The sequence below is a fragment of the Narcine bancroftii genome, chromosome 8 (assembly GCF_036971445.1).
Source record: "Narcine bancroftii isolate sNarBan1 chromosome 8, sNarBan1.hap1, whole genome shotgun sequence".
Lineage (NCBI taxonomy): Eukaryota > Metazoa > Chordata > Chondrichthyes > Torpediniformes > Narcinidae > Narcine > Narcine bancroftii.
The window spans coordinates 15,761,656-15,789,243 of record NC_091476.1 but is presented as its reverse complement, the minus strand read 5'-3'; the positions used below and the strand labels follow the sequence as shown (position 1 = coordinate 15,789,243).

At 41.1% G+C, this 27,588-nt stretch overlaps 1 protein-coding gene across 4 annotated transcripts in view; it reads right to left on the bottom strand.

Annotated features, from left to right (window-relative positions):
• LOC138740387 (uncharacterized protein C8orf48-like) overlaps positions 1–27,588 on the bottom strand; it is a 77,367-nt gene that overhangs the window by 15,196 nt on the left and 34,583 nt on the right. For 2 of the 4 annotated variants that reach the window (XM_069892960.1, XM_069892961.1), the window contains exons 4-5: positions 12,047–12,279; positions 3,123–3,275 (exon numbers count right to left, since the gene is read on the bottom strand). In XM_069892960.1, coding sequence (XP_069749061.1) covers positions 3,123–3,275; positions 12,047–12,279 — 386 coding nt within the window. The remainder of the gene's footprint in view (positions 1–3,122; positions 3,276–12,046; positions 12,280–27,588) is intronic. The other 2 variants (XM_069892962.1, XM_069892963.1) reach the window with 2 other exon arrangements.

Here is a 27,588-nt window from a genome sequence, read left to right as displayed (position 1 = left end):
TGAACAATTGTAAAAGTCCCAATGAAAGAAGTAATTCTGCGATTTGGTATACCCTTGGGGATCATCAGTGATTGGGGGTCTCATTTTGCTTATATGCCCTGGCTGAAGCTCTGGGATCCACATGGCAGTTGCATATCTCACACCAGCCTCAGTCCTCCAGAATAGTTGAAAGGGTGAATGGAGAAATTAGGGAGGCATTAAGTAAGTTCATATCATAAGCTCAGTTGGCCAGACGCCATGTCCATTGCAATGCATATGTTGAGAAATACGCAGAATAGGTTGACCCGATGAACCCCTTATGAGATATTAACCCATGCCTACCAGATCTAAACCTCCTGTTTCCCTGAACCTGGTATCCCTAATTTGGACAGAGAAGGCAACTGTAAATTATGCCCAAACTATGTGTGAAACAGCCTAGAAAGTGACTTCAATGTTCGGTATAGCCAGAAACCATTGACAGAGGGAAGCATGCACTCTTTTAAATGAGGTGACATGATTTATGTGAAAACTATTACTCCAGATTCTTTCTGTCCCCTAGCTGGAAAGAACCTACCTGGTGTCGTTAATGTCTCCGACAGCTGTAAAAGTGAGGGAGAAAGCTGACTCAATTCACGCCACCAGCTGCAAACTACATCATAACAAAATTGATAAATGAAGACGTCCTGCAATCTGTGATTGCAGCATTAATCATTTATCTACACCCTTAATATATTTGGACAATTATTTTAGAAGCAAAATGTAGGGAGTAAGATTGTTGGTAATATTGTTGGCTAAAATATTGCAATTAGGAGAAGGTGTTTATGCCCCAAGAATTGACACTAAGAATACTTCCTCTATCTGAGTTTTTTGTATGGTAAAGGCAGAACTTCAGTAGCTGTTCGATATGTACATCTGTCCCAGTCCATATGGAAGGTTGGATCCCATTGCACCCAGTTCCTAATATGCCAAAATTATTCCGGTAAACCCTCAAATACCCTGGAGCTACAGCAATGGGTTTCAGCAGAATTATATCTCACCACCTTCCAGGAATGGTAACAACCTTATTATAATAGATCTAAACATCCTCCATTTATAGAATTAGGATACCCCAGTGAAGGAAAAATTTACTTGGTGCAAATGGTCCAGGGTGGAAATGCTGTGAGCAATAGTGATTGTGAAAGCAACTGGAAGCAGACAGAGCCTATTTATAAAAGGCACCTTATTATGAATTGGGCTAATCAATAAAACAAGCCAACTTCCCTAGGAAGGAACCATCACACCAATGTGGATGGGAAGTGCGAATAACTTTGCAGCTTATGATGGCACTTATTTCATTTGTGGGTTTAAAGCATGCCCTTGACTCCCATACAACTAGACTGGGTCTTGCAAATTAGGATATGTTGTTTCTTACATACATCACGATTGGTGTAGCGGTTAGCGTTACGCCTTTACAGCATCAGCGATCGGGACTGGAGTTCGAATCCTGGGATGTCTGTAGGAGTTTATACATCTTCCGTGTCCGCGTGGGTTTCTACCTAGGGGCTCTGATTTCCTCCCACCGTTCAAAATGTACCGGGGGTGTAAAACTTGGGCTGAAATGGCCGGTTACCATGCTCTATGTCTAAATTTAGTTTTTAAAATGTTAATCATGTGAGTGATCTTCAGAGTCATTCCTATGTTGCCCTGAATCAGAAATCAAGATGTATCAGTGGTATGGAACAATTTCTTGCTGTTATGGTCTTTCCTTTTAGAATGATCAGATTATCATGCCTGATTAACAATCTGATCTCAATCTTAGAGCAGGAAGCCAAATGATGTTTTCCAACAACAGTATGGCGGAGGCCAGAGAAAGTACAGTTACCCTCCAAAATAGTATGGCACTAGATTATCTGTTAGCAGAGAAGGGAGACACTTGCGCTTTGATTGGAATGGAATGTTATACTTTCATTCACGATAATTCTGAAAATATTACCAGTCTGGTGATCCACACAAGGGAACAAGCTAACAAGCGTCAGGCATCTTTGGAGGGATAGTGGGATAATTTGTGGCATTGGTTTTCTGGCTTAAGCACCTGGCTCACGCACAGGACATTGGCTGTAATATTGGCTGATTTAATTATTTGCTGTGCCATTTGCTTTGTGATTGTCATTGTAAAAATGTGTTGCCAAACAATTATTAATCGCATTTATAATGACTACTAACAAACTCACTTCAGCAATAGTTAAAGGCCAATAAGAAATGGTAAGGGATTATGACCCAAATGAATATCTAGCAATGCGCCCATACCCTGTGAGTTATAACTCCCCCCATCACAGCGAAGCATCGCTAAACCAGTAGGATGCAGACATGAGGTAAATAAGGGTGAATGAATGAAAATGAAAATTGGCTGGGTGTGTTAATCCAAAGGATTAACAAGGAGAGTTCTGTGGAAGAAATTTTATGAAGAAAAGACTGACTCTGTCACCAATATAATTGGAACCGATCTGTGAAAAAAAGTTTGTATTGACAGCTTTGACATTGACACTAACGTACTGTTGTTGGAAAACATCCCATTTGAATACAGAATCTGTCCATGGAGACATATTATTTAGAAGTTAAGTTGTAGCCTTAACCATAGTCAAGGATGTTAACAGTGATATTGATACATTTCTTCTTCATCTTAGACAAAACTAAGATTTTAATATATTAAAAAAATTATATTATCTTAATGCAGTTTTCTCAGGTTTATCCCTTGATGTAATCTGATTTTTTGTAACAGTTTGTTTGTCTCTCTCTGTGAAAGTATACATGCTTGCAGAAGTACATTTTGGAGTCGGATAGGAGTGGAGACTGCCACCTACTACCCATGATATATCATGTGAAATGAAGTCTGTGAAACAATACTCGAGGTCTCCAATCGGTTAATTTCGTTGATACCCAATCTGGTTCCACGATTTCCATCTGTCCTTCTCATATTCCCATTCTCCTGATCCATTTCACTGCTTTTCAGTACCCTCCCTCCGAGTTCTATCTCTCCTTCCCACCGTAGTCTCAAAAAAGTAAGCCAACTGAAACACAAACTGCCCATTTCTCTCTCTCGGGGAGCTGCCTCACCTGCAAAGTCCCTCCAACTTCTCATTTTATGCAAAAGTAAATTTATGTACCTTGGTATAAATGTGTTCATCTATTTTTTCTTGCATTGAAGCTTCTTCTAATTGTATAGTCTTCATGCGAAGGAAATTGTGTTCTGCCAGCTCACTGATCTTTTTGGAACAAGCAGCGCATCTGGAAGGTTGGTGGATTTTGGTTTGATTAACCTAGGATCAAAATAATACAAATATTTGGCAGCCAAGCACATGTGCCAAGATTCTCTACCTCTTCTCTCTTTAGGATGTTAAATTTTACTGTCTGTTCCACAAGCAGCACTGAATTTATAAGTGTACAGACTACCACAGTTGTGCAGCAAAGGTTGTCAGTAAATTATTCATCCATCAGAAGGCTTTGCTCACCTATTATCCATATGTATATACTTTCCAGTAGGTTCTAATGGATAGCAATCAGAGTGAAAATCTTGATTACCTTTCATTTCAGGGCTGCTCGTTATGAAGTTTTTCCAATTGGTTGGTCATTTATTTTATAAACAAAATCCAGAGAGAAAATGTATGAGAGGGAGAAATTGAATAGATATCCATCAGATGTGACAATCTATTATGCTATTTGATAGTGTGACGGATTATGTTATATTTTATATAGATATGTTTTAAAGGAGATAAATTGTGGGTTTGTTTTTAGTCTAAGTCACAAACAAATACAAACACTTCAAAACAGATCTCATTTAAAATGCAAGAGCTTGGCTCAAGCCAGACAGTCCAGGCTCCGAGTGCCTTTGCAAAAACTTTGAAGAGTGCCTATAGAGACTTCACAAGTAGTTGTCAATTGGACATGCTGTGGAGTAATGGATTATTGTTTTGGAAAGCAACAGATGAACAGATTGGGTCCAGTGCTGCAGTCTGTCTGAATGCAGTTGCTGTTGTAAGAGGGACATGTGGTTTTCTCAGAGAGAGAGAGAGAGAGAGAGAATTCAGATCTATAGTTCAGCAGCAACAGCTGGGACTGGAACAGGACAAGCTGGCAAGCTTGTGGAAAAAACCATTTTGAAGACGGGTTGAGAGTTCTTATGTCAGCCTATTCAAAGCCCTTGTGGTCCATACAAGAGGAGATGGTTGGCTGTAAAATGTTTCGCCTGAGATAAGGAAACAGAAAAGCAGAAAAGGAACTCTGTGATGACCTGAAAGAAAGAGGTTATGATCTGGAAAACCCTGATGGGGCAAATTTCTTCAGCAAGATGCTGAAGTGGCTAATCAGAAGGAATCAGTTTGTGTCCAACGAGCAACAAATCTCTCTCTGAAAACCAAAAAGAACTTTCCTGAGCAGTAAACATTTACCTTTCAAGCTCCAAAGCCTGGTGAAAATTCATAAATGTTGAAATTCTGTGCACAGTATAGGAATTGCCTGATACTGGTGAACTTGGAGGAGTGAGAAGTGAGATTGGACTGTGAATCAAAGAATTTTTCTGAACTTGCACACATATTACGTACACATGCGCTTAGAATTAGAGGGGGTTAAGTTAGGTTAAGTTACGTTAATAATAATAAGTTAAAGTTTGATCCTGTTTCATGTTTAAAGAAAATTAAAAGCAACTTTTGTTTAAGTAACCATTTTTCTTGGTGAATTTCTATTGCTGCTGGGTTTTGGGATCCTCTGGGCCTGTAATATTAGTGATTCAAAAATTAACTCATTGAGGTGAATTGAATTCATGAGCATAAAAGCAAATCTGTTGGCCCAACAAGTTAATATTTTTGTTCTAGATTAGCCCATGAGTACTTGTTAAGGTTAGATTATAACCTATTTCAGTTAACTGGGATATTATGTCACAGAAACATGATATCCCATTACATAAATGGGTTGTAGCTTAAGTTAAAATATTCAATCAAGAAATTTCTTTGAAATCATTAAATTCAAAAGCATTTGTCCACTCACAATTCAGGATTGCTTCTATATCCATATAAGGGATAAGTCATTCCTTCAAAAATCCTTCAAACATTGTCATTTCAAGAGATAAAGAGATAATGAGAAAAAGAATTCTGTAAAATAAAAATGTAGCATCACCTCTAACATTTTTCACAATGGAAATGATTCAATCGTGAAAATTTTAAAATTTGTAGATAATTAAGAGTACTTAAATTTTGATCTTGGATCTGTACTGCAAAATTATGGGCATAGGGAAGAGCATGAGAACAAAGAACAGATTCCAGAAACATATAATCATGAGATGCCAGGTCTATTTACATCAGATGGAAGATGGATAGACTCTACAACACAGAAGGAAACATATGTTGCAGATCAGCCCATGAGCATTAGCGAATGCGTTTATAATAGGTTTGCTACTTTTGCAATGGCAGCAAAGTGGCTCCGATACTGTTTTGAATATGTAATTTCTTTCTTATGGATTCAGATACCCAAGAGATCACACTGTTCAAGAATAACCCCTTTTGGCTTGAACACACAGATGCTGGAATCTGAAGCAAAAGTGGGTGAAGCAGAATTAGTGGGAGAAGAAGAATGGAAGGTATGAAAGGTTCTAGCGCAAGACATTGACCATTCTTTTTCTCCCACTGCTGCAGTTTGACCTGGTGAGTTCCTGTGCAGTTTATCATCCCATTTAGCCCGAGTCTGAACTGGATTCAAAAATCAAATTCCAAAGAATTTTCAAGATGTTAATTTAAAACACTTTACCCTCCTCTCTGCCTTTATTCATTGACTTTTAATTTAGTTTTCTCACCTTTCCCTTATCTCTCAGACACCATTCCTTCTCCTTCCCTTCCCCCACCCTTCCTACCTCTCGACTCGCTGGTCACCCAAACCTTCCATCCTCCAGCTACTCACACCCTTTCCCTTTCTTCCTCCTATCGGCCCTCAGCCTCTTACTCCAAACTTCTTACTTTTTTTTGAACTGAAACATGAAAGTCTGCAGATGCAGTAATTGAGGTAAAAACACACACTTTATACAGCAAAGGCTTGAGCCCAAAACATTGGTTATGTATCTTTATCTTTGCTATATAAAGTATGTGGTTTGACCTGCTGAGTTTCTCCAGTACTGTGTGTTGCTTGAGTTATTCAGCAATGTTCCTTGTTTGCCTTTTTACCTGCTCCTTCCCAGTTCAACCCCTTTTTCCTTCAATCGCTCTTTTCAGCCTCTCTGTCAATCCAGCTGATTTGCTAAACATCTCATCACCTGCAAAATTTAAATACTTTCACATCAGGAGCTGACACCAAAGTATTGAAGATTCACATTGATGGCCTTCACATAATCAAATAGAAACTCTGTCAAAACATTTTGCGTGTTTTGAGTAGTAAAAATGAAAAATCACAAACAGTGCAAGAATAAAGAATTCATGATAAATTTAAGCAGGCACTAATTATGCCAGTTTTCAAGTAGTCTGGTGATCCTATTACACAGAGGACTTTGAGAGGGTGAACTGCATGAAACAGGGTCCGTCAAACAATAATTTTGACATTAATTTCACTGGAACAGAGAAAGCTCAAAGAAAAATTAATTAAGCATTTTAAAATAATAATAGATTTTGACCAATTGATAGAAACTCAGCCAGAATTAAACCATAGCTAGGAATAACCAGTGCTTGTACTCTTTAGATTCATATTAATTAGTAAATTTTCCACGATACCAGGCACTACAAGTTGCTTTTTGTGGGAAATGAAAATAACCTCCACTATTTCTAAGAAATTGGATCATGTAGCAGCACATTTCAGTATCATTTCATTGAAGACTAAAAGATAATTAATGCTGGGTTCTTGTCAGTGTATTGCAAAGTTTGCCATTTTTCATCAACAAGATTGATGCAATAAAGAATGAGTATGCACAAATCAGTTTAATGACACACCACAAAATCCCTCCATTATTTTTATTCATGTAAGCAGAGCCCACTCTATCCAAAGATCGCTTGTGCAGAAGCCAGTTTTCATTGATCCTGTTTGTTGCTCTTCAGGAAAATTTAAAAGAACCCCGAGTCTCTCTAGTCCAACAAGAAGAAGAGGTCGAAGGTAGTGAGCGTTCCTTTACATACATGAACAATCCTAGATTAGTGCTTCCTCCATTCCTACCCCACCTTCAAAGGTCAAGCTTCCCATCCCAAACTGTTGGCCCAGCCCATACTATCCACTGCTGCCCCAATCCCTCGAACAAGTGATCACATCCAATATCAACTTCTCCACTAGTTACAACTACTAACACCACCTGACTGCACCACTCAGCAATAGCTGTCACTTAATTTTTCTGTCCCTCAGCTCCTTCACTTTATTGATCATTCCTCACCCACGTTTGATATTTCCATGTACTTACTACTCTTGCTCTTCTTGGATACAGATGTCATGGGTTGAGGAGATGCTATCAGAGTAGCCTAGGCAAGAAATTGCAGAGCACTAAAGTCACTGTGCATGGTGACAAAGAGGATAGTTATTTGGTATGGTGGACGGGATGCCAATCAAGTGGATGGCTTTGTCCTGGATGGTGATGAGCTTCTTGCATGGAATGTTTTCCATTCCCTTCACGTGACTTTTGTAGAAAGGACTTGGTGTTCAGAAGGCAAGACATTCACCATCGGACTTGCTTCTGACAGTATTGAGGTGGCTGATCAGTTGAATTTCTGATCAAGGTCAACCTCAGATATTTACATTAGGGGACTGAGAGGTGGAAATCATTTTACTTATCCATACACGTCACTGGAAACAGTGGCATTTATTGTCCATCCTTCTTTGTCCCTGAACTGAAAAGGCAATCAAGACATTGGTGAATCTGGTGTCACAGAGACCCTTAAAGGGTGGCAAAACCAAATGTTTATTTTAATCCAGCAATCTCATAGACACAATTAGTGGAATTTGTTTTTTTTTTAATTCCAAAAGTCATTACTACTTGAATTTACATTACCCTCTAGAGGTCGAGTACCCCATATCCAAAACGCTTGGGACCATTTTTCGGTTTTTGGGATGTTTCGGTTTTCAGAATAATGGAACTAAGCAACAGAGCAGTTAAACAACAGCAACAAACAACGACAGGCTTTTTGAGAGCCAACATGATGCCACAAGTGGAAAATTAACATGAAATAATGTTTAGTACTTACCAAAAAAAAACCTTTATCTCTGCTTACAAAAGAAGATAAATGCAGCACTAAACACTAGAAATTCTCCTTGATACCATTTTCAAATGTTTCCTCTAGTGTCGTCTTCCTCATTAACAATGGTTTTTATCTTTTCCTGCCGCCTCTGGTCCCCAACACCTCCCCACCACCACCTCTGGTCTCCGACACCACCTCACCACTGCCTCTGGTCCCAATATCTCCCCACCACCGCCACCAGTCCCTGCTCCTGCCCGGGAACCCGAGGTCCCTGCTCCTGCTGGGGAGCCCAAGGCAACTTCTTTGATGTGGACAGCACCGCCCCTGATGTTGAGAATGGAGTAACCGTTGCTGACACCAGCTGCAGCCGATGCTGAACACTTGGACCCAGCTCCGTTTGGCATCTTATCCGTCCAGAAGCAAAGATTTTGTTTTGTACCACAGAACTCTGTTGTTACCAAACTGGCACCAACAGACTGTCAGGGCCTCACATGGGCAAGTCAGGTGGTGATTTTTTTTTCAACTTGTGCTGTCATGTCATGGCTTACAAAAATTTGGTTTTTGGATCTTTTCAGATCTTTGAATGAGGGGTACTCGACCGGTACTCCAGTGGGATTCAAATTTATGCCTTCTAGTCCAGTGACTTAACCACTCTGCTTCCATTCCATAGGTTAGCAATCACATGTTGAATAGATACTGCAAACTGAATTATTTTGTGCTGCATCCAATTTAATACAATTTTATACTCTGTAATTATACAAATTCAGCTATTGTCATCCCACTGGTAATACATTTCTATCTATGATGGTATATACAAATAGTCGTCAAAAGCTTTCCCTGAAGATCATTTTAATAATGCTTTAATTGATATTGTTAACAGAAATATTGAACTATGAATGCATCTTTGAATTCAATATCTTCTATTGAAAAGCAATTTGTAATTAATTCAGTGCTGTGATGGGGAAGTATTCAATAACATTTGTGACAATTTAGGATAGCTTCTGGCTCGCAATCCAAAGATAAGTCACTTGATATTTTATAAACATTAGGCAAGAATGGCAAATTTCAGTTCATTTTTACAGTGGCTGCATGAGAGAAAACATGGTTTATGACTGCCTGCTTTAGCCCATAAATGAGCCTGACCTTCAATTTTCAAATTATGTTGCATTTATTATGATATTACTCTGATGTAATTTGAATATTCTAATGTTTTAAGCAGTGGCCCATGAATCCAACAATCTCTGGCTTTTCTCCATGCACATAAGACATGAAAATCAGATCCATGATTTTGCAAAGCATTTCTCCAAATCTATGGTTATTCTGAAGCCATCAGAGAGCATGACATTTTAGACAGCGATTTATGGCACTGCTTTGATCCAATCCTTTTGGAGACTGCACATTTCCCAAGATGTTCCACTTCCCTCCGATATGCCAAAACGTGCTGCTTGCGAGATTGATTGGCTATTCTAAATTACCCTGAGTGTATGAATATGGAAGGAATTGGATGGAAGGGAAATGGAATTAGTACGTGCTTGATAGCCTATTTCTGTGTTACACATTAACTTCAATGGGTAATGACAAAACCACTAATATGCTGGTAAATTTCTGTCATCTGCAATATCAACTCACAGACAAAAATTGTTAATTTAATGGTCACTACTTTAAGGATTGGCTCAGCTGCTGGCTGGTGTTACATAAAACTTGTGAGAAAAGTTTCAGAAAAAGGCTATTGAAACAATTTAGAAAGAATATGTTGTTTTGTCAATAATGCATCATGTTGATAGTTTAAATTACCAAATAATTTCAGTATCTTAGAGAGAGAATAAAGTGAATTAATAGTTAAGTTTGTGTCTTGTTTTCTACTGTTTACTTTGCTATTTAAGGTTAATAAATCTAATGGTGGTTTATAGCTTAAGTCACATCCTGGTTAAACGTTTATATATTGTTTTGTCAAGTCAAGAAATATGTTCATCAAATGTTCCCTGAGTCATATACACGTAGAAAAACTATTTAGCCACTATCGTGCAGGTCAAGGCTTTCTCTCATTCATGGGGGAGTGAAGGTTTGTTTATTGAAAAAATCTGCAGCACGGACACAAAAAAATCTGTGCAAAAGGTCCAACAGATCAAAACAAATATTACCATTTTTCAAACTTATTTGAAAACAGTTTTTTTTTTACCTGGCACACACTACATTCTAAAACTTTCTGTGATGCATTGAAGTAAGTTTCTTAAGTTTATGTGCATTCAATATCTTTTTACAGATTTAGGTTGCTTCATAGGATTCTGAACATTGTAGCTGATAGCAATGTATAAAAATAGACCCCCACTTTAGTCACTCTTCTAGGCTACATTGCAAATTTAATAATTTCAAATCCTCATGAGGATGGCTCTGTAACAGTGCCAAGGATGAAATGTAGGTATGATATTTTTTATTGTACTTTACTGGATAATCCCACAAGAAAGATACATCTCAATTTAGGTTCCCATTCTAATCTTCTATGTATTCCAAAGTCCTAGTACAAACATATTTGCATATAAATGAAAGATTACTAAACCCCAGTTTCATTTTTCTCTCCACCAAGATCCCCTTATAGTGGAGGTGCTTGTGATACTTAGCCAGCTGATGAAGTGACAAGGAGGTTTGATTAATGCTATTCTGTGGAATACTCAGTGAAACTAATGAATCAAAACTAATTAGAGTCAAGTTGGAAAATGTCTATCAGCAAAAGGCCATTTGCCACAGGGCAGTCTTTAAAGTTTAATCCAAGAGAAAAAATTACTTAAGGATAACTTGCTAGATTTATCCTGAATCCTAATGAAATGTCAAATACTGGAGAGATTCCATATTTGAATCTCAGTTTATATTGATTTAACAGATCTTAGCTGAGGCAGTAATTGTTAACATCAGTTCTCTTTCAGCAAAAAATTGGCCTTGCTCTGACTCCTGGTGATCGAAACTGGAAAATGGGCATAGCTGAATTTAAAAGCTTGACTTAAACCCCTTCCCTTCCTCCCAGAGAGAAGAATCTACACAAGGGGGTTAAGAGGGCCTTGGTGTTTTGACATCTTAACTTTGCTAAATTCAGACACCAAGAAGCTAACTTTCCCAGGAGGGGAGGGGATGAACTGAAGTGGAAAATTAAGCCACAGTGTCAGCACATTTAAACTACTTTAAACAGAAGCCCCCAGCCAAGCGTTGAAGTTGTGTGTCCTTTTGGGTTAATGGTAGTGTCAGTAGTTGCATTCCTGGCTGAAGGAGACCCAGGGAAGCACATTCCTGTTGGTCCCAACAGGGTATCTTCAGCTTTTGTTAGCTTTATTAATTTCTCCCTCTATGTCATGAACCTTTATAATTCCTCACACCACATAAATGGTTGTCAACAATTGTTTGCCGTGAAATATTTTTACAGGACCCATGCGTAAACTTGATCACATTTCATTAAATTTCAACATCCACTTAGCAATAGTGAAATAATTGTGGCCAGTTTTTGTTGAGAGTCAGTTTGCTCTTGAGAGCTCAGAGTTAATACCTCTCTGAGAAACCCAATGTTTCACTGTCTGCCCTGGCTATTGTACTCCCACATCAGGGCTCGGGGGTGGGGGGGGAGTCAGAGTTAAACTAGATATTTGACCCCTTTTCCAGCCCTGATTACTTCTCCCTTAATCTTTCCCAATATTTCTGACATGAACTTGAGCATTTCAATTGCTGCCACAGTTGAGTTCAAGCAAAATGTCCAAGAAAAGAGTGTCAAGAAAAGAGTGTCAAGAATAACTAAATTAACTTGTTTAATTGCCACTCATGCACTTTGGTCCTATTTCCAATGCCTTGTATTCTCAAATCACAGCAACCAATAAATGTGCATAAAATGGGTGCAATTATTTTAAACTCCATACCTGCTTGACTGTCTCGGTGATGTACTTGAGCCGTACCTGATTTATCAGGTGCTGGGGAACTATGCAATTTTGCTGAGGAGCAACTTCCCTCTCCAATGGTTTCTCCAATTGCTCCCTTCCACATTTATCATGGTCTGATTGCTTCCACCGAAGCTGTCGTCGAATCTGATCAATCTTCATGCTGTAGTATTTTGGCACAGGTGTTGATCTTCCTTGGAGTGGCTGAATAGCTTCTGTGGAAGTAGATCAAAGTGTGCAAAACTTGTATCATCAAAGTTTATGGATGATACAAAGTTAGATAGAGAGGCCGGTAGTGTTGACCAAGGAAAATCACAAACAAAAAAAGTTGACAGAAAACTGGTGAGGAAGGAAGAGTTTTGTTCCACACAAGCTCATCTGCTCCTCTTCACATAAATGCAGTGGAACATCCCCTATTAAAATTGGCCCAGAGTTCTAAATGCCTTAGTTGGCTTCAAATGTCTCAAATTATGGTCCATGAATCTTCTGAGCAATGTACAGGGATATTATGGAATCCCACTACATTCAATACAGTTCTTTGTAGAAAGGATTTGTATTTATTATTGGACCTGACCTCTGCATTATGTTAAATATTTATAAATTTTCCATCATATTCTAAAGGTGGTTGCATTCTGTAAGTGATCACCCCCTAAAGTAAGTAAGCAGCTTGAACTCTTGCATTGCCTGCTACATTTTCAATTTTACGATTAAAATTTAAATCAAAAAAGGCGATCGTTTCCTCTGGTCTTGTAAAGAATAAAAGTTATTATGAAATTAATACCATTTTCTCTTTTTAATATTATGTTATTTTCTGCATTTTTATAATTAGTTTTTTATTTTTAAAAAAAATTTAAGGCGTCCTTATTTCTCAATGGTCAATTATGGATAATTTTAATTTGCATTCCTGATGGGAAAACTTCATACAAGTAGAAGTTATGAAGTCATATTTGTCCTATTTAGAAGATCCTGTACACACCTTGGTTCATAATTGATGCTCAAGGCTATAAAGGGAGGGGGGGTGGGGGGGTGGGGAAATCACATCCCAATCTGCAGTGACATCTGCTGGAAAGTTCATGTACAATCCTTGGCCTAGATTTTGCTGGTGTATGCCGATAATGGCATTCAGAAATGCAGGTATTTGGCTGCTTAAATAGCAGAAAGTCTTATGTACATGCGAAACACTGGCTGCCAGTGACTAGTGGTGTCCACAGGTTGGTATTGCTTGTCATGCTTTGCAGTAATGAGTTGGATAACAGAATTGATGGCCAAGTTTATGGATGATACAAAGTTAGATAGAGAGGCCGGTAGTGTTGAGGAAGCAGGGGGTCAGTCTGCAGAGACACTTGGGGAAAATGAGCAAAGAAGTGGCAGATGGAATACATCACAGGGAAATGCATGATCATTCACTTTGGTAGAAGGAATAATTACATCGACTATTTTCTCAATGAGAAGTCAGAAAGCAGAGCTACAAAAGGATTTGTGAACAGAGTGCAAGATTCCCCAAAGTAAATGCAGATTGAGAAAGGAAGGCAAATGCAATCTCAGCATTCATTTTGAGTGGACTGGAATATAAAAGCAAGGATATAATTCTGAGGCTTTATAAAGCAGCACTTAACCTGAAACTAAGCCCTTACTTCTACTATGGGAAATATCCTCTCAAAATATTATACATTTCAATAAAATCAACTTACTTTCTTCTAAACTCAAAGCAGTACTGGCCAAACTGCCCAACCTCTCTTTATATATCAACCATTTTATCGCAGGCATAAACCTAGTGACTCTTGAGTGCACTCCTCATATTCAAATTTACCATTCCTTAAGTGTGGAGACCAAAATCAAATGTGGTACCCCAAGTGTAGTCTCAACAACGCTCTGCAATAAAACAAAATTCTTATCAATTAAATTAATAAATCCAATTCGCCTTCCTAAATTATTTCCTGTACAAACAAATAATTTTTTTGTGCTTCATTATGTTAGACCCATGAAATCCTATTTTACCATAACTTTTTTTATGATGTCACTCTATTTAAATAATTAGTTGTTTGTTCATTTTCGTTCATCTCACATTATCTAATTTTTTTTTAATCACCACTGATTAATAATCTATTAGACACTATCTCCTCCCTTTCATCCAACAGAAGATACACACATATGGAAACACAAACCAGATTCAAGGACATCTTATTTTCTGCTGTCATGAGACTCCTGAATGTTCCTTCCATGGGTAAAAGATCGTGCCCTGCACTGATATTTTCCCAATATCCTGCACTTTGTCCTAGTCTGGAGGGAGGCAGCAGGAAGTAAATTATAGACCAATTAGCCTGACATCAGTGCTGGAGTCTGTTGTAAAGAATGAGGTGAGGGAGTACTTGGAGGCATGTAACAAGATAGGTCAAAGCCAGCATAGTTTCCTTGTGGGAGGATATTGCTTGACCAGCCTATTGGAATTCTTTGAAGTGCCAAGCAGACTAGATAAGGGAGGTGCAGTGGATGTTGTGTATTTCGATTTTCAGAAGGCCTTTGATAAGGTGCCACACATGAGGCTACTTAACAAGAACCCATGGTACAAAAGGAAACATGCTGACATGGGTAGAGCATTGATTGATCTGCAGGAAGCAGAGAGTTAGTATACTGGGATCATATTCTGGTTGACTGCCAGTTGCAAGTGGTGCTCCACAGTGGTTGGTGTTGGAGCCTCTTCTTTTTATGTTGTATATTAATTACTTAGATTATGGAATGAATGGCCTTGTGGTCAAGTTTGCAGAGGCTATGAAGGTAGTTGGAGAAGCAGATGGTTTTGAGAAAGCAGGGAGGCTACAGAAGGACTTAGATTAGGAGAATGGCAGATTACTTTCTAAATGGAGAGAAAATTGAAAATACGCAGATGCAAAGGGACCTGGGAGTCCACGTGCAGGGCAGCCTGCGGGTAAACTTGCATGTTCAGTTAATGGTGAAGGCGGAAAATGCAATGTTGGCATTCATTTTAAGAGGAATGGAATACAAGAGCAGGGATGTGATGTGGATTTATAAGCACTGATGAGACCTCATTTGGAGTATTTTTGGCTCCTCGTTTAAGAAAGGATATGATGAGATTGGAGTACTTGGAGGCATAACAAGATAGGCCAAAGCCAGCATAGTTTCCTTGAGGGAGGATATTGCTTGACCAGCCTATTGGATGGTTCACAAGGATGACTCCGGGGATGAAAAGGTTATCATGAGGAATGTTTGACAACTCTTGGCTTGTATTCATTGGAATTTAGGAGAATGAGGGGGGAACTCATTGAAGCAGTTCAAATGATAAAAGGCATGGACAGAGTAGATATAGAAATGTTGTTTCCCCATGATTAGAGAGATGAGGACAAGAGGGCACAACTTCAGGATTGAAGGGTGTCCACGTGGAACAGAGATGTAGAGTAATTTCTTTAGCCAGAGGGTGTTAATTCTGTGGAATTTGTTGCCACAAGTAATTGTGGAGGCCAGATCATTGGGTGTATTTACAGCAGAGATTGATGGTTTCCTGATTAGAATCAAGAACCCAGCATCAAAAGTTATGGGAAAAATGTCAGGTAGTGGGGCAGACTGCAAAAATGGATCAGTGCATGATTAAATGGTGGGACAGACCCGATGGGCTGAATAGCCTATTTCTGCTGCTAAGTCTTATGGTCTAACACTGTAAAACCCTGCACTCTTTAAATTATTGCGCTGCCTCTTGTATTAATTTTGGGTTGACTTGCCAGAAAACAAAGCTGTTCACTGTATCTAGGTACACAAGATAATAAACAATTCAATTAAATCCTTGACTTCTCACTTAACTTTTTTATATTTCTTTACCAGATCATTATGCCATTGAAAAAAACTTGTTAATATCTATCTTTGCTTCAACATATTTGCCTGCAGAAACTCAGACTCTTCATGTCAATCACTAATATAGATTGGAACAACTATTGCCCCAGATTATTGATTGCATTTCTGAAAATAATCCATTTATTCCAATTTTGTGCTTTTTGATAATTAGCCATTCCCTGATTTATGCCAATAAATTATCCTTACCCCATGAACTCTCATTTTATGCATTTTTTAATATATGGCATAATATTGATTGCTTTCTGGAAATCCAAATACACTCTCCTTTTCCCCATTCATAAAATGACATTGACTCCACTTGACTTTCTAAATAGCCACCCATTACCTCCTTAATGATGGATTCTAGCATTTTATCAAAGATAGATTTATGCTAACTAATCGAGTTTCCTGCCTTTTGCCTTTCTATTTTCTTGAACAGTAGTTTTATATTTATGATTTTCAATCCTCTATTATCTCTCCAGAATTTGCAACAATTACATCCACTATTACAGCAGCCACTTCCTTTAAGATCGCAGGACGGTGGTCATTGGGTCCAGGCTCATTGGCAACTATTCACCCCATTAGTTTGCCTAGTACTTCCTTTCCAGCAATAGATATTGTTCTCTCCTCCCCTCCCTACAGTCCCTTAATTGTCCCAGTCCTGTACATGGGCTGTTTGACAGAAATGTGATACCAGGCACTTTATCTATGAATGCAATCCACAACTGCACTCCTCATTAGACCAGCAATGAGACTAAATTTTGCTGAGATTCCACAGCATGTACACTTTAGAATTTGCTCTTGGACTACCCTCTAGGTCATAGGTGGGCAGCCTATGGCCCATGGGCCAAATCCAAATTTATCCGGCCCAGTGCACGGCTTCTCCTTCAGTATGAGACCCCCCCCCCCCCAACCTTGCTGCGTGGTTCACTCACTCTCGATGGATTGGAGACTCCCCCTGCCCTCTGTTGTGGATACACCCTGCCTCTTTTGTGGATACACCCCCAACCCTCTGCGTGAGACTCTCCCCACCCTCTCCCCTATCTATGCGTAAATCTCTGTCACTTCCTCTCTCTGTTTGAGACTCATCCTCTCTCTGTGACATGCCCCTCTCTTTATGTGAGGCTCACTCTCTCTTTGTGTGACATTCCCCCTCTCCACTGTGACATTCTTCTCCTTTCACTACTGTCTGTTTTGGGGTTAGTTATTTTGTTTTCATTGTGACTAATTTTTCTCCTTTTTGACTTTTATATCTTTTTTAATTGTCATTTTAATGACTAACTCATAATTTTTGGTGCATTTCCAGATTTGAAGATGCCTTTCCTGAAATGAAAATCATTGTATTAATTTTATTTATTTATTCTGTCTATTTATTTATTTCACTTATGGGTGTCCTGCCGTTCAACCACTGAAACACCATCTGGCCCACGCATGGTAAAAGGATGCCTGCCCCTGTTGGAGGTTATGCCAGGCAAAAGATCCTTCACCCCATTAATTTTCCAGGGGATTGTAACAGTTGCAAGCAAAATGTGAAAAAGTATGTTCCTTTTACTAATGTTTTATTTTCTTAATGATTTAGAACTATTTCAATAATGTCAAGTTTTTTTTATTTTGCATACTTTCAATAAATAATGAAATAGCTCCTGAATATCAGAAATATTTGTAAACTCCTGTACTTTGACAATCACCTACACTGAGTTGAAGCTTTGCCAGTTGTCGAAGTTGTCAAGGGAATTACAGAATAGGTCTCGTTTAGTGCACCACTGGAGGCTCTGCCATTTCAATGGAGTTTCAGATACTTCAGCTCATAAGAGCAAACTTTCACACTTGTCTTTTCATATCACAAAAAAAGATGCCCCAAATTATTTGACTAAATACTTTTGAATGAAAGTAGTGAATTAAATTTCCGAAATTAAAGAATAAAATACTTCTGAAGTATAATTACTGCAGCAACAAGGGGAGTACAGCAGCCAACTTATGCAAAGCTATCAAATCAAAGTGCAATACTGTAATAATTTATAATTTATTTTATGAAAGATTATTAATATTTCAGGATATCAGACATAACTCCCAGCTCAATTTCACAAGTTCTTTCCAAATGTGCAGCACATGCCAGAAATTAACAGTTCTATTTTTCTCCTTGAATGGAATAACAATTATATTCCTTGCACAAACTTGTTTTATGTCAAAATAATTGATGGTGTTGTAGAAAAATTGTTAATGATACATTTACAGCATATCAATCCATCAACAAAAGAGTTTTAAGGGCCCAATCTCTTCTCAAGTGACAGCTATTCCTTACTAAAGCAGAGAAAAGTGGAGAAGAGCAAAATAGATTCTACCACAAACTTTTTAATGGCTTATGAACTAGTCATCTACTGGTCTTTATGGAAGGCTTATCAAATCTTAATTATTTGAAACAAGTATCACTCATTTTGACTTAATGGTTTAAACAATTTTAATTAATCTCGTATGTTCCAAAAATGAAACATAGCTCCATATGGGTGTCCTTTAGAAATGATAATGAAAGTTCACTTATTTCTATGGTAATTATTATCAACCAATCAAATTGCATCTAGGTTTCTTCCAGTTAGAAATGTCCAAAACAAATACTATAATGTCACAACAGAAGCTAGCCATAGCACTTTCTCTGCTGATCAAACTTTTCCACCAGCTGACAAACTACTGAACTAAATAAGTGAGAATTTATTTAGACCCAATATCTCATTTTATAAACATCTTTCATTGTAAATGTATGACTCAAAAATGGTTCATTGTCCAGTAATTGCTCAAGGTGAAAGACAGTAAGAAACCAGCCCATATTAACTTAGAATGACGAATGTCTCCTTCTTGGGGATCTCTCTTTTTTCAACAGCATTTCAGATTTTTGTTTTGATAGGACTGTCCTCTGGTTCGTTACATTTTATTTGAAGAGCATGCCATCCCCTTCCCCACCAAGGTCTTATTCAGGCGTCTGCCAGATATTCAGAATATTTGAAGGGCTCATGACCCGAATTTTCAACTACCTATTGCTTTCCATGAATGCTGCATAACCTGCTGAGTTTCTCCAGCACACTTGTGCACTGTAATGTTAATTTTATGTACAAGTTCAAGTTCATTTATCATCCGATTATTCAAGTACAACCCAATGAAACAGTGTTCTTCGACCCTCAGTACAAACCAGGCAAATACACATACATAGAATATCAAAAAATATGTATGTACATCTATAAAAATAAATATTGTTCAATAAATAGTGGGGTCTTAGAGGATTTGTATGTACAGCTCATTAGGTTGTTCAGCACTCTGAGGAACTTGGTGCACTCTAATCTCTCCACTTCCGAGCTTTTCATATGTAGTGGAGGGTGGTCATCCCTGGTCCTCCTAAGTCCACAATCGTCTCCTTTGTCTTGTTCACGTTGAGACTCAGGTTGTTATTTTCACACTATTTCATGAGATTTTCCACTTCTCTGTAGTGCAACTCATCATTGTTGCTGATGAGGCCAACTACTGTTGTGTCAGCTGCAAACTTGATGAATCTGTTGGAGCAAGATCTGATGCTGCAGTCATGGGCCAGTAGCTTAAACAGGAGTGGGCTGAACACACAGTCCTGAGGTACGCCAGTGCTCAGCATTATGGTGCTACTGACCCAGACAGACTGTGGGCTTTCTGTTTTAAAGACCAGAATCCAGTCCCAGTGAGGACAACTTCTCCACTAGCCTCTGGTGAATGATATATTAAACAACGAGCTGAAGTTGGTGAACAGCAGCCTGGCATGTGAGGCATCGTTCTCCAAGTGGGTCAGGACAGATTGCAGGAACAAGGTGTAGCATTATCAGTGAAGCAGTTCCATCTGTAAGCAAATTGAAATGAGTCCAGCTTCTCTGGGAGGTGTGATTTAAAGCATTCCATCACCAGAAGCTCAAAGCAGATCATATATCTCTTTCTCTTTGGCTTGGCTTCGCGGACGAAGATTTATGGAGGGGAAATGTCCACGTCAGCTGCAAGCTCGTTTGTGGCTGACAAGTCCGAAGCGGGACAGGCAGACACGGTTGCAGCGGTTGCAAGGGAAAATTGGTTGGTTGGGGTTGGGTGTTGGGTTTTTCCTCCTTTGTCTTTTGTCAGTGAGGTGGGCTCTGCGGTCTTCTTCAAAGGAGGTTGCTGCCCGCTGAACTGTGAGGCGCCAAGATGCACGGTTTGAGTCGATATCAGTCCACTGCTGGTGGTCAATGTGGCAGGCACCAAGAGATTTCTTTAGGCAGTCCTTGTATCTCTTCTTTGGTGCACCTCTGTCTCGGTAGCCAGTGGAGAGCTCACCATATAACACAATCTTGTGAAAGCGATGGTCCTCCATTCTGGAGACGAGACCTACCCAGCGCAGTTGGATCTTCAGCAGCGTGGATTCGATGCTGTCGGCCTCTCCCATCTCGAGTACTTCGACGTTAGGGATGAAGTGGCTCCAATGAATGTTGAGGATGGAGCGGAGACAACGCTGGTGGAAGCGTTCTAGGAGCCGTAGGTGATGCCGGTAGAGGACCCATGATTTGGAGCCGAACAGGAATGTGGGTATGACAACAGCTCTGTATACGCTAATCTTTGTGAGGTTTTTCAGTTGGTTGTTTTTCCAGACTCTTTTGTGTAGTCTTCCAAAGGCGCTATTTGCCTTGGCGAGTCTGTTGTCTATCTTGTTGTCGATCCTTGCATCCGATGAAATGGTGCAGCCGAGATAGGTAAACTGGTTGACCGTTTTGAGTTTTGTGTGCCCGATGGAGATGTGGAGGGGCTGGTAGTCATGGTGGGGAGCTGGCTGATGGAGGACCTCAGTTTTCTTCAGGCTGACTTCCAGGCCAAACATTGTGGCAGTTACCGCAAAACAGGACGTCAAGCGCTGAAGAGCTGGCTCTGAATGGGCAACTAAAGCGGCATCGTCTGCAAAGAGTATAACCATATAACAGTTTATGGCATGGAAACATGCCATCTCGGCCCTACAAGTGCACGCCAGTTTACTCAAACAACTCCATTAACTCTCCCCCCCCCCGCCTATTCTCCGCCCATAACCCTCTTCTTCTTCTTTGGCTTGGCTTCGCGGACGAAGATTTATGGAGGGGGTAAAAAGTCCACGTCAGCTGCAGGCTCGTTTGTGGCTGACCAGTCCGATGCGGGACAGGCAGACACGATTGCAGCGGTTGCAAGGGAAAATTGGTTGGTTGGGGTTGGGTGTTGGGTTTTTCCTCCTTTGCCTTTTGTCAGTGAGGTGGGCTCTGCGGTCTTCTTCAAAGGAGGCTGCTGCCCGCCAAACTGTGAGGCGCCAAGATGCACGGTTTGAGGCATTATCAGCCCACTGGCGGTGGTCAATGTAGCAGGCACCAAGAGATTTCTTTAGGCAGTCCTTGTACCTTTTCTTTGGTGCACCTCTGTCACGGTGGCCAGTGGAGAGCTCGCCATATAATACGATCTTGGGAAGGCGATGGTCCTCCATTCTGGAGACGTGACCCATCCAGCGCAGCTGGATCTTCAGCAGCGTGGACTCGATGCTGTCGACCTCTGCCATCTCGAGTACCTCGACGTTAGGGGTGTGAGCGCTCCAATGGATGTTGAGGATGGAGCAGAGACAACGCTGGTGGAAGCGTTCTAGGAGCCGTAGGTGGTGCCGGTAGAGGACCCATGATTCGGAGCCGAACAGGAGTGTGGGTATGACAACGGCTCTGTATACGCTTATCTTTGTGAGGTTTTTCAGTTGGTTGTTTTTCCAGACTCTTTTGTGTAGTCTTCCAAAGGCGCTATTTGCCTTGGCGAGTCTGTTGTCTATCTCATTGTCGATCCTTGCATCTGATGAAATGGTGCAGCCGAGATAGGTAAACTGGTTGACCGTTTTGAGTTTTGTGTGCCCGATGGAGATGTGGGGGGGCTGGTAGTCATGGTGGGGAGCTGGCTGATGGAGGACCTCAGTTTTCTTCAGGCTGACTTCCAGGCCAAACATTTTGGCAGTTTCCGCAAAGCAGGACGTCAAGCGCTGAAGAGCTGGCTCTGAATGGGCAACTAAAGCGGCATCATCTGCAAAGAGTAGTTCACGGACAAGTTTCTCTTGTGTCTTGGTGTGAGCTTGCAGGCGCCTCAGATTGAAGAGACTGCCATCCGTGCGGTACCGGATGTAAACAGCGTCTTCATTGTTGGGGTCTTTCATGGCTTGGTTCAGCATCATGCTGAAGAAGATTGAAAAGAGGGTTGGTGCGAGAACACAGCCTTGCTTCACGCCATTGTTAATGGAGAAGGGTTCAGAGAGCTCATTGCTGTATCTGACCCGACCTTGTTGGTTTTCGTGCAGTTGGATAATCATGTTGAGGAACTTTGGGGGACATCCGATGCGCTCTAGTATTTGCCAAAGCCCTTTCCTGCTCACGGTGTCGAAGGCTTTGGTGAGGTCAACAAAGGTGATGTAGAGTCCTTTGTTTTGTTCTCTACACTTTTCTTGGAGCTGTCTGAGGGCAAAGACCATGTCAGTGGTTCCTCTGTTAGCGCGAAAGCCGCACTGTGATTCTGGGAGAATATTCTCAGCGACACTAGGTATTATTCTATTTAGTAGAATCCTAGCGAAGATTTTGCCTGCAATGGAGAGCAACGTGATTCCCCTGTAGTTTGAGCAGTCTGATTTCTCGCCTTTGTTTTTGTACAGGGTGATGATGGTGGCATCACGAAGATCCTGAGGCAGTTTACCTTGGTCCCAACAAAGCTTGAAAAACTCATGCAGTTTGGCATGCAGAGTTTTGCCGCCAGCCTTCCAGACTTCTGGGGGGATTCCATCCATACCTGCTGCTTTGCCACTTTTCAGTTAACCCTCTAACCCCCTCTTATACCTGTATATATCCAGCCTCCTCTCAAATGAAAGAATTGACTCTGCCTCAACTATTTCCTCCAGAAGATTATTCCTTTCAGCCACCACTGTCTGAGTGAAGAAGCATCCTCTAATGTTTCTCCTAAAATGTTGCCCCCTTACCCTCAACTTGGGTCCTCTTGTTTCAACCTCCCCTGCTCTCAGCGGGAAGAGTCTACTTGCATCTTGTCTATCTATTCCCTTCATAATTTTAAACACCTCTATCAATCCCCTCTCAACCATCTACGTTCCAAGGAATAAAGTCCTAACCTCTTCAATCTTTCTCTGTACTCTAGATATTTCGACTCGCAAAGTTGTTTTATGTTCTGTTAAAGTTTTAATCCCTTGCCACATGCACCTCATGTCATCGGTGTCACGCAGCTGTCTATAGATTTACTATGCATATCCATGCTTTGCCTTCCAGATTGCATGGGAGAGTTCAGCCCTGGCTGATCTTAGTGCCGTCTTGTCTCAAAAAACACCTTGTCGATCCAGGTTGACCATCCCATTCATGAGAAGCCAGAATCATGTATACTTTTCACCCTAAAAGCAAACTCTCTCCTACTTTTCAACATTGGTGACACTGTTGGAGCCATGATAACAGCAGCGGTGCTGCGGCTCTGGAAAGAGAAGGGTGCGGAGTTTCACAGTCCAGGTGTCATGTCACAACCCCATATGGGTTTTAACTTTCTGTAGAACAGGGATGATGGTGTTTTCTTTAAAACTTCAGCGAACCCACAGAGGTCTATGCCTGAATGGTGCATCCATGTTTGGCAGCCCAAGGGAGCAGCCAAGATAGCAGACTGTAGCGGTGTAAGGCTCGGCGATGGAAGAACTCACACCAGGCTGCTGAAGACAGGTTCATAGGAACTACATATTGGAACAAGCATTCATGACGGCATGGATGGGGGTGGGGGGGGGTCAGCTCCTGAAGGGCTTCTGGCATGAACAGCTGTTGAATCGTATTGGGTGTTCAGAACCAGGGGCCGAGGACGATAACAGATGCCTGGAACTCGGGTTCACCATTAGAATAGTCAGGAGGTCATGCAGCAACAAAATGACAGGAGAGCAGGAGGGAAATGCATCAGAGGAGACATGGGATCCACAGACATTCGATGTCTTTGAAGGGGCTCTTATTTCTCTTTCTCTTTTTTGCAGGGGCACTGGACTAAAGGCACTTCTTTGTGTGACTCTATGGGCAAACTAAACAAATTTTGTGTATTTGTGTAGTTGACAATAAAGGACACCAGATGCAGAGATCAAATTATAGTGTCTGCTGCAGTAACAAGAACATAAATGCATCCTTTGCATCTTTTTAATTTTACCTTTTAACATTTTATTTGGGGATCCAAGTGTTTCTGGCAAGGCCAGCACTCATTTTTAACTGCATTTGAGACAGCGGTGATGAGCTACCTTCCCCAGTGGCTGGCTGAGTAGCCGGTTCTGACAACAATGAAATTCCAGCAATATATTCACAAGTCAGGGCAATGTATTACTCAGATGGGAAACTGCAGCTGATGCTGTTCCCATATTCTGCCACTAGTGTTCTTGGCGGCGCAGATCATGATTCAGATAATTTTGTTAGTATAGCCTCGGCAAGTGATTGCAATGCACTGACTCTAAATCTTGGAACTTTCTCCAATAGCGCAAATGCAGTATCTTCACCACAGAAAATGAAGCAAATTAAGAAGATAGTTCACCACCATCTTCACATGGGCAACCAGATGGACAAATGCCCACCTTTACAAGATTATATCTCATGAATTAAATTTTTAAAATTTGTACTCTTGTCATTGAATCAGAGTTGAAATGGCTGAATCGTAGGAGCTAATATCTAGGACCATCGTGGTTGTAATTCATGTCATAAGGGAGTGATGAAATAAGGGTTGGTGTGCTGGCAGTACCACAGATACTGACAGGATTCTCAGTATTATTAATATGTTGACATATGGGTGACTTAGCAGTTAGTGAGACATGCAAGCGACCCAGTTTTAAATCCAGCACTGTCTACAAAGAGCTTTTATGTTCTCTCTGTGTCTGGATGAGTTTGTCCAGGTGCTCATGTTTCTTTCCACCTTCCAAAACCGACAAGGTTATCGATTAATTTGGGTGCAATTGGGTTTAAATGTCTGGAATCAGCTTTTATCATGCTGTAAACAAAATTTTAAAATATAAAATAATTCTCAGAGACTGACAACTTCAACATGTTCACTCTTGCAGAAGGTGCAAGTTAATGAGAATATCATCAAATTGTTTCAGCACTGAGAAAAGCAGTAATTTCAACAAACTAATTGAGAACAATTTTAAAAATTAATCACCAAGCTCCTCAATGAGTGGATCCTCTGGCTGTTTTTTGTTATTTATATTGTCAGTAGTTTACAAAACAAGAAGTAAATTAAATGGTGGTAAGAAAACTATCATATACTCCAAAGACTTGCAAATGCTTCTCATAATCTCGCCTGGTTGGGAGACTGTGGAGCGAAGATAAGTAAATCAAGAGCTGGTGATGGGCATTTGAGAGGCCAGAAAGAAGCTTTCTTGCCATTCCTGGATAATAAACAACACAGTCAAGGTCTCTCCTTCTCCCAAAAGCTGTCCTCATCTCCCTTCAGTTGCCAGATCCCCCTTTATATTGACTTTATTTTTGCTCATATAACGCGCACACGCATTTATCACGCAGAAAATTATAAATTGTGTAAAAATGTTTTGTATAATGCACACACACATAAATCACACAGGTGTAGTACATTCCGATTGGCAAAAGCAATTTGCATTTAAATGAGACAAAGCACCCACCAGATATTTGACCCACTGTTTAACTCTCCTGCAATTCTTCTTCTTCTTTGGCTTGGCTTCGCGGACGAAGATTTACGGAGGGGGTAAATGTCCACGTCAGCTGCAGGCTCGTTTGTGGCTGACAGGTCCGATGCGGGACAGGCAGACACGGTTGCAGCGGTTGCAGGGGAAAATTGGTGGGTTGGGGTTGGGTGTTGGGTTTTTCCTCCTTTGTCTTTTGTCAGTGAGGTGGGCTCTGCGGTCTTCTTCAAATGACGTTGCTGCCTGCCGAACTGTGAGGCGCCAAGATGCACGGTTTGAGGCGATATCAGCCCACTGGCGGTGGTCAATGGGGCAGGCACCAAGAGATTTCTTTAGGCAGTCCTTGTACCTCTTCTTTGGTGCACCTCTGTCACGGTGGCCAGTGGAGAGCTCGCCATATAACACGATCTAGGGAAGGCGATGGTCCTCCATTCTGGAGACGTGACCCACCCAGCGCAGCTGGATCTTCAGCAGCGTCGACCTCTGCCATCTCGAGTACTTCGACGTTAGGGATGAAAGCGCTCCAATGGAGGTTGAGGATGGAGCGGAGACAACGCAGGTGGAAGCGTTCTAGGAGCCGTAGGTGATGCCGGTAGAGGACCCATGATTCGGAGCCGAACAGGAGTGTGGGTATGACAATGGCTTTGTATACGCTTATCTTTGTGAGGTTTTTCAGTTGGTTGTTTTTCCAGACTCTTTTGTGTAGTCTTCCAAAGGTGCTATTTGCCTTGGCGAGTCTGTTGTCTATCTCGTTGTCGATCCTTGCATCTGATGAAATGGTGCAGCCGAAATAGGTAAACTGGTTGACCGTTTTGAGTTTTGTGTGCCCGACGGAGATGTGGGGGGGCTGGTAGTCATGGTGGGGAGCTGGCTGATGAAGGACCTCAGTTTTCTCAGGCTGACTTCCAGGCCAAACATTTTGGCAGTTTCCACAAAACAGGATGTCAAGCGCTGAAGAGCTAGCTCTGAATGGGCAACTAAAGCGGCATCGTCTGCAAAGAGTAGTTCACGGACAAGTTTCTCTTGTGTCTTGGTGTGAGCTTGCAGGCGCCTCAGATTGAAGAGACTGCCATCCGTGCAGTACCGGATGTAAACAGCGTCTTCATTGTTGAGGTCTTTCATGGCTTGGTTCGGCATCATGCTGAAGAAGATTGAAAAGAGGGTTGGTGCGAGAACACAGCCTTGCTTCACGCCATTATTAATGGAGAAGGGTTCAGAGAGCTCATTGCTGTATCTGACCCGACCTTGTTGGTTTTCGTGCAGTTGGATAACCATGTTGAGGAACTTTGGGGGGCATCCGATGCGCTCTAGTATTTGCCAAAGCCCTTTCCTGCTCACGGTGTCGAAGGCTTTGGTGAGGTCAACAAATGTGATGTAGAGTCCTTTGTTTTGTTCTCTGCACTTTTCTTGGAGCTGTCTGAGGGCAAAGACCATGTCAGTAGTTCCTCTGTTTGCGCGAAAGCCGCACTGTGATTCTGGGAGAATATTCTCGGCGACAATAGATATTATTCTATTTAGGGTAATCCTAGCGAAGATTTTGCCTGCAATGGAGAGCAGCGTGATTCCCCTGTAGTTTGAGCAGTCTGATTTCTCGCCTTTGTTTTTGTACAGGGTGATGATGGTGGCATCACGAAGGTCCTGAGGCAGTTTTCCTTGGTCCCAACAAAGCTTGAAAAACTCATGCAGTTTGACATGCAGAGTTTTGCCGCCAGCCTTCCAGACCTCTGGGGGGGATTCCACCCATACCTGCTGCTTTGCCACTTTTCAGTTGTTCGATTGCCTTATATGTCTCATCCTGGGTGAGGACCTCATCCAGCTCTAGCCTTAGGGGCTGTTGAGGGAGCTGGAGCAGGGCGGAATCTTGGACTGAGCGGTTGGCACTGAAAAGAGATTGGAAGTGTTCTGACCATCGGTGGAGGATGGAGATCTTGTCGCTGAGGAGGACTTTGCCGTCTGAGCTGCGCAGCGGGCTTTGGACTTGGGGTGAGGGGCC